The sequence below is a fragment of the Micropterus dolomieu genome, linkage group LG20, assembly GCF_021292245.1.
Source record: "Micropterus dolomieu isolate WLL.071019.BEF.003 ecotype Adirondacks linkage group LG20, ASM2129224v1, whole genome shotgun sequence".
NCBI lineage: Eukaryota > Metazoa > Chordata > Actinopteri > Centrarchiformes > Centrarchidae > Micropterus > Micropterus dolomieu.
Window position 1 is genome coordinate 2,414,268 of NC_060169.1, and position 7,639 is coordinate 2,421,906.

The 7,639-nt window shown below is 50.5% G+C and overlaps 1 protein-coding gene across 1 annotated transcript in view; it reads left to right on the forward strand.

Annotated features, from left to right (window-relative positions):
• Positions 1-7,639, forward strand: part of vps13c (vacuolar protein sorting 13 homolog C) — a 48,512-nt gene that overhangs the window by 23,187 nt on the left and 17,686 nt on the right. Inside the window, exons 30-41 of the mRNA XM_046033207.1 lie at positions 628-892; positions 1,252-1,412; positions 1,504-1,625; positions 1,968-2,265; positions 2,389-2,778; positions 3,243-3,347; positions 3,872-4,027; positions 4,456-4,581; positions 4,692-4,825; positions 5,350-5,476; positions 6,785-7,020; positions 7,112-7,256. Of these exons, the coding sequence (XP_045889163.1) occupies positions 628-892; positions 1,252-1,412; positions 1,504-1,625; positions 1,968-2,265; positions 2,389-2,778; positions 3,243-3,347; positions 3,872-4,027; positions 4,456-4,581; positions 4,692-4,825; positions 5,350-5,476; positions 6,785-7,020; positions 7,112-7,256 (2,265 nt within the window). The remainder of the gene's footprint in view (positions 1-627; positions 893-1,251; positions 1,413-1,503; positions 1,626-1,967; positions 2,266-2,388; positions 2,779-3,242; positions 3,348-3,871; positions 4,028-4,455; positions 4,582-4,691; positions 4,826-5,349; positions 5,477-6,784; positions 7,021-7,111; positions 7,257-7,639) is intronic.

The window sequence follows — 7,639 nt, forward strand, 5'->3', positions numbered from 1 at the left end:
GCCACCTCGACAAGGTACGCATCCAAACGTCTCTCGCCACCTCGACAAGGTACACATCATAACGTCTCTCGACAAGGTACACATCCTAACGTCTCCCGCCACCTCGACAAGGTACACATCCAAACGTCTCCCGCCACCTCGCCAAGGTACACATCCTAACGTCTCCCTCGACAAGGTACACATCCTAACGTCTCCCGCCACCTCGACAAGGTACACATCCAAACGTCTCCCGCCACCTCGACAAGGTACACATCCTAACGTCTTCCGCCACCTCGCCAAGGTACACATCCTAACGTCTTCCGCCACCTCAACAAGGTACACATTATAACGTCCTCATTATACTGATATACCGCCCAGCCCTAGTCCACATGTTTCTTGTGTTATTAACTGTGATGTTTGCCATGTTACACATGGAGCTGTTGGATCCGTCCCCTGAGAGTACCCGACCTTGGATTTACTAACACCTCCTGAGCAGAGCTGACATTTAGGTTCAGGAACAGTAGAAACAAAAGCAGAACCAGACACAATAGAAACTCCTGAAGTTACTGTGTTCTGAGACACCACCTGTTCATTCAGTGTATGAACAGCAGCAGTTGAACATTAATCATTTGCCCTTGTTTTGATCAGGTGTTCTCAGAGGGCACAGCCTCCACCTTCGACTCCTCTTTGAAAGAGAAGGCCCCCTTCACCATCAGAAACTCTCTTGGGATTCCTCTCATCGTGCAGCACAGCAGCAACCTGAGGCCGGTGGGGTCATCAGCGCAGGGACGGATACATGAGCTGTCCGTGGATCAGAGCATGGACCTGGAGCACTCTGTGTTCGAGCCGTCATCACGGGGCAAACTGTCAGCTCTGCAGCGGCAAGAGAGCTGCCTGTTCCACCTCACCATCGGTCAGAACCCTTCACCTTTACTACAGTCTCTTTCTGCAACATATTTTACCTGCTGCGTGTGTATAAGGAAGTACTGACTAAAGCAAAAAGGTTTTAGTTGAGATTTAAAGGCCTCAGCAGAGTCAGACGGTCTCATGCAGCAGGATTCAGCAGGAAGGTTCTTCCAGAGAAAAGGAGCTAACGCTTAGATAATAATAGACGGATACCATTAGCCACAGCGATGTTGTTGGAGGTGCTCTAAACATCAGAACCACAGTCTAGCAGGACATTTGGATAGTAGCAGTTTTATTTATCTATGAATCTGTATAACTGTGTGAGAATAAAGATTCAAAATGGCTAACGTGTCTCTGAACCCACAGTTCCCTCCGGATACAGCGAGATCTCCAACATCGCTGTAGACAAACCGGGTCGACGTCTCTACAACATCCGTAGTCCGTTGATACCGGAGGCGGTCTCTGTGCTGCTGCAGATCGACGCTGCAGAGGGCAACAAGGTCATCACTGTCCGCTCGCCGCTGCAGGTCCGGATCCCAAACATAGTTCTCTGAAAGTCTAATATGTTGTTGATGAACCGGCAGCAGGTTCATTTTGTGTCTCTGTTTGTGTTTTCAGATAAAGAATCACTTCTCTGTGCCGTTCACCATCCTGATGTACTGTCCAAAGTCAAGAAGCCTGCAGAGCGTCGGACAGGCCGAACCTGAGAAAGAGTTTCACATCGCCTTAGAAACATACAGGTACCATCGCGCTGCCTTGCTCAGGGCAACAAGGGAACACGCAGCACTGTGAGGGTGGTGTCACTTTCCATCTCTGTAGTTTCATTTTTTTTTCATGTTCACATAGACGCTCTCTACTGCGCTAAACATCACGTCTGTTTACACACCAGAGTAAAAAAGAACAGCTGTTATATTATCCAGACAGCATGGGCAAAGGTAGGCGTCAGCTTCATGATCGCTTCTTAAAAAGAGAGCGAACAAGAGAGAGAGAGCTATGGTCTCTTTCAGGTGGATTTAGGTTTAGTTGACCCGGCAGATTGGCTGTGTGACTGAATTGCTGACGGTGTTGCTCCTCCCTTCCAGATGTCAGCTGTTTGTACGTCCAGCGGGTCGTCTGGAGGCTCATTACGGTCCGTCCTCCACCTGCGTGGCGTGGAAGGAGCAGGTGCACCGCAGCTCGGAGGTGCGTTCGGTGCTGCAGTGTCCGGCGTCCGACAGCAGCCTGCTGCCGCTGATGGTCAGCACGCTGGCTGTCCCCGACGACCTGCGACACATCGCCAGCCACGGAGAGGAAGACTGGTACCCCGCCTACGTCATCCACCTCCACCCTGTGGCCACGCTACGCAACCTGCTGCCCTACACCGTCCGCTACTTGATGGAGGTACACAGAAAGAAGCAGAAGAGAGTCAACAACAGATAATCAAAGCACGATGATTGATTAGGTTCAGTTAGATCTGAATCTGCTTTGATCTGATGTGGTCTGATCTGGTCTCTCCCTCCTCAGAGCTCAGCAGACACTTACGAGCTTCAGGAAGGAAGCACGTCGGACCTCCTGAACGCTCGTGTCTCAGGTGAGATCATGTCGTTGGTGCTGATGAGGTATCAGGGCCGCGACTGGCACGGACATCTTCGTGTCGAACAGGAAATGCCGGAGTTCTTTGCCGTGTGTCTCACGTGTGACTCGGACACCAACATGACGGTGGACGTGAGCGTTCACGTGACGAGGACGGCGAGCCGCCTGCTGCTGTCACTCTTCAGCCCGTACTGGATCATCAACAAGACTTCTCGAGTGCTGCAGTACAGAGCAGAGGACGTCAGCTTCAAACATCCGGCCGACTGCCGAGACATCCTCCTGTTCTCTTTCAGGAAAAAGAACCTCTTCAGCAAGAACAAGGTGAGAAAGACACTTGGACAGATTCAGAGTTCCCACATCGATTCTACAGAGGCAAATATCTGTGGCTGAGGCAATGCCTAACCGATAATAGTCACCCCTGCAACCATCAGCTAGATCTCCATCCATTTCCTGCTCTCTAGAGAAGAAACGCGTTAGATTTGAATGACCAGACAAACCCAGGTCACATCCTACCTGCAGTTCCTTGAATGGCCACTTGAGGCTGGCGAGCGGATCCCCATAGATTCCCCTTTTAAATGCCTGCTGTAAAACACACTTCTCACTACGTCCATGTTTAATACCGTCTGTGGTTTGACCCAGATTTTGTGCCTCTACCTGTACCTAAAGAGTAAAAACAAACCCATCACCATGCAACGAGGTTAGCGTCAGCATCCTGTTCACTGCGGGGTTATTTTGACAGCAGTAGTCGGTGTGTTGTTCTGACGTGTGTGTGTGGTTCGTTGCAGCTCCAGCTGTGTGTGTCCACCAGCTCCTGGTCTGAAGGTTTCTCTCTGGACACCGTGGGAAGTTACGGCTGCGTTCGCTGTCCGGCTAACAACATGGACTTCCTGGTAACTAAAACCTTACTCGGTGTCTCTGTGCAGTGCAGAGGTTTGTGTTGTTGTGCTGTCCATCAGATTAAATCAGATTAGTCAGATCACATTAGCTGAGGTCCATTTACTCGCCTGTTCGTTCAGCTTTCGACCCGGATCACACAGTCTTCATCCGCAGACTGTTGGTGGTGAACGCCTACAGTTCCATGAAAAGTGAGCTGCTGATGAAGAGTGTGTGATACTATTAAAAAAAAAAAAAAACACTCCAGAACTGATCACATCAGATTAGAAGAGGCCAGGAGAAGCTGAAACCATTAACCAGTTCATCACCAGCAGGAAGCTAAGGCGACGGCTGTGAGAAGAGTCATGGATTTTTAGCCCTCTGTGATCTTCTGTCTTTGCAGTACTGGATATAAATCAAGCTGGGTTTCGTGATGGATCTCATAGACCAAACATGTAACAGATGACTGGAGGACATAATCGACAGATTGATAAAAGAAATATTTCTTGCAGCACTAGTTAGACTGTTTGTATGTGTCCAGGTGGGCGTCAGTATCCAGATGAGCAGTTTTAACCTGACCAGGATCGTCACCATGAGTCCATTCTACACTCTGGTCAACAAGACGTCCTATGAGTTGGAGGTGGGAGAAGTCACCAGCCAGACCTCCACCAGGTGGCACTACATCGCCACCACAGAGGTGAATATGGATCCTGTTCACAGACAGTCAGCATCAGACAACTACAACTCCCAGAGAGCACTGCAGTGAGCACGTCCAGTCAGACAGCTTCAGACTGTGTTGTTAGTGAAGTTGATCTCTGTAGAACTTGTTTTTGAATCAGTCGTCTTTCAGATTCTGGATCCACTTGAATCTTTAGAGGTTAGATCTAAATCTGATCCGACCTCGATGTCACGGCTCTCGATGGAGACGTCTTTTCTCTTATGTGTGTGTTTCTGTTACTCTGATCACCAGGTAGGGCATCATGTGTCGAGGTAACTGATAAAGACACGTAGTGAGGACCAGGTTTTGACCATTGTTGCTCTAAGATTCTGGTTTATTTGTGGGAGCACGTCAGCACCAAGTACAGTAGCAGCCTGAGAGTGTTGTTCATACTTGTTGTGTTGCAGTGCCTCCCTCTGTGGCCGGAGAACACTTCGGGGAAGTTGTGTGTCCGTGTGGTCGGATCTGAATCCACCTCCAAGTACTTTTTCTTTAACCGACAGGACAACGGCACCGTGCTGAGCCTCGACATGGTGAGTGTCTCTGCTGGACCAATCACATGAGCTGATTTTACTCTGAGAGTTGAGTACGTTTCAGGTGTGTGTGTGTGTGTGTGTGTGTGTGTGTGTGTGTGTGTTTTCAGTGCGGTGGGATCATCGTGGACGTCAACATCTCCGATCTCTCCACCATCATCAGCTTCAGCGATTACTATGACGGAGCAGCTCCGGCCCTCCTGGTCAACCACACGCCCTGGGTCACCATCAGCTACCGGCAAAGGTCAGAGGTCAAAACACACACACGTTTCTCATCCCTTGAGTTTCACAGCTCGGGGCCCACGGGTGTAGGCCAGGTCCCGTGGGTGTAGGCCGGGTCCCGTGGGTGTAGGCCGGGTCCCGTGGGTGTAGGCCAGGTCCCGTGGGTGTAGGCCAGGTCCCGTGGGTGTAGGCCGGGTCCCGTGGGTGTAGGCCGGGTCCCGTGGGTGTAGGCCGGGTCCCGTGGGTGTAGGCCCAGCAGGGAGCTTGTCAGCAAGCTTGCTGCTGTCAAATTCACATTTTAATATTACAAGCTAGAGGACAAACTGCACAGAGGAACATAAACAGCCGTAACACCCACACAGAGTACTCAGTGATCTGAGGAGGAAGCAGCTACAAACGTCCTGATGTGTTGCTGCTGATGTCATTAATGATGTCATCAGGTCACACACTCTTTAAGATATTAAGAAACAAGTGTTGATTCATTTGCTTAGGATTTTTGGGCGATTTGATGGAAAGGTAACCACCCTTTCTCTTTTCCTTTCTAAGCGGCTCAGCGATGGATCACCAGCTACAACCCAACGAAGCCCGACGCTTTGCGTGGGACGACCCAGCCAGCGCCCGAACGCTCAGCTGGAGCTCCGGGGGACATTCTGGAGAGCTGGACCTGCTGAAGGTCTGACACTATTGCCTGTTTTTTTATTTGCACTTCTCAGTTTTGCTTGGTCATTGTGGTACAGATGTTCTGGGGGGGTTCTGTGTGGCACTGTGCTTCTATTGGTCAGAAAAACTGAGAACTTGTTCTATTCCACGGAGAAAGGTTCAGGTTGTTCTGCTGCCTCAAGTGGCAAAAGAAATGCATTAAGGCAGCTTTAACCTATCAAAAACGTAAAGAACCAAGAGCAGTACCCTGAGGAACCCCTCAAGTAATTAGTGACTCTGTGGAAGGGAAGATCATGTTGCTCTGTGTCTGCTGACTGTGGAAAAAGGTGTTCTCAACGGGCGCAGACCAAAATGTAGGCCTATCCAATGCAAGAACGCAACGTGTGACGTAACACTGAGCGAGCAGGAAAATAACGGTTCTCACATTACAGCTGAACAGCACTGAAATATGCACAACCTTGATCCATGTTGGATCAGCACTGCAGAGTTTGACAGTTTGATCTGCGGTTCATGAGCCTGCGGAAATCTGTGTGAGTGGGAGCCCGGTCAGACGGACCTGCCAGAGCCACAAGGTACATCAGGGAGGACTCGAGTAAATGTTTTAGATCAGTGGTTGGCAATAGGCGGCCCGCGGGCCCAAACTGGCCCACCAGCAATAATATCTGGCCCGCAGCCAGATTGTTTTCATAGCAGAAAAAGAAATAAATAAATTGAAAGCGGCTGGTGCTGAAACAGATCATGACAGCAACAGTTACTCTTCCTCTTAAGTTATTATGCGTAAAAAATAACAGCAAGAGAAAGTTTTTTAGCAGAGTTTATTGAGAGCTTTTACTTTGACAAGTTCTGAAGGACATTCGAAAGAGTCTCTAGCCAGCTTGACACACCTCTGAAAAAGCCGTCCGTAAACGTGTGATTGGATTCCCCTGAACTTCCTCAGGGAAATGAAAATTAGTGTCCCCAGGGTTATGAATGCGGATCAAACGCCAGGACGCACTGCAGCACAAGCTTTATTGCAAGCTTGTGAAAAAGTGTCCTTGTAGGCTAATCAATTGATCACTCCTTCAACGTCCAACCTGTCCATCATCCGCCCACTGAGCTAAACGTGCACATAAGGGTGTGAAAAATAATTTGGCTGAAATAACGTTCTGGCCCAACATGTAACGGCCTGGAAAAAATGTGGCCCGATGTCAGACTTATTTGCTGAACCCTGGTTTAGATGGTTTAGAAACTGTGACAGGGCTCTTGGTGCTGGGTCCTCATGAAGCCAATAAATCAAGCCCAGAATCACACTCTGACAGTCTGTGTCTGGTCTTTGGTTCAGGACGAGGTGGGTCAGTTCTCCTACGACAACTTGAGTCAGATCCACTGGGTTTCCTTTCTGGACGGACGCCAGCGGGTACTGCTGTTCACCGAGGACGTCGCCGTGGTGACAAAAGCTCGGCAGGCCGAGGAGCTGGAACAATTCCAGCAAGAAGTAAAGGTGTCGCTGCAGAACCTGGGACTGTCCCTGATCAACAACAGCAGCCGGCAGGAGATCGCTTACATCGGCATCACCAGGTAAACACAGGTGAAGGGCCGTGAGGTTTGACTACACACAGGTGGGGAGTGTTATAGTGTGTTTCAGCTCAGGTGTGTCTGTGTGTTATAGCTCAGGTGTGGTTTGGGAGATGAAGCCAAAGAATCGCTGGAAGCCGTTCAATCAGAAAAACATCATCCTGCTGGAGGAAACATACCAGCGTCAGCTGAGCGGGAAGACCGATGGGGGCTGGGTCAAACTGCAGACCAACCTGGAGGTCAGAGGCTAACACACAAACCCACAGACTGAACCTTGACATCCAGACCCCGCCGACTGAGGCCTGACATCCAGACCCCACCGACTGAACCCTGACATCCAGACCTCCCGCCGACTGAACCCTGACATCCAGACCCCACCGACTGAACCCTGACATCCAGACCTCCCGCCGACTGAACCCTGACATCCAGACCTCCCGCCGACTGAACCCTGACATCCAGACCTCCCGCCGACTGAACCCTGACATCCAGACCTCCCGCCGACTGAACCCTGACATCCAGACCTCCCGCCGACTGAACCCTGACATCCAGACCTCCCGCCGACTGAACCCTGACATCCAGACCTCCCGCCGACTGAACCCTGACCCCCCCCCCCCCCCCCCCC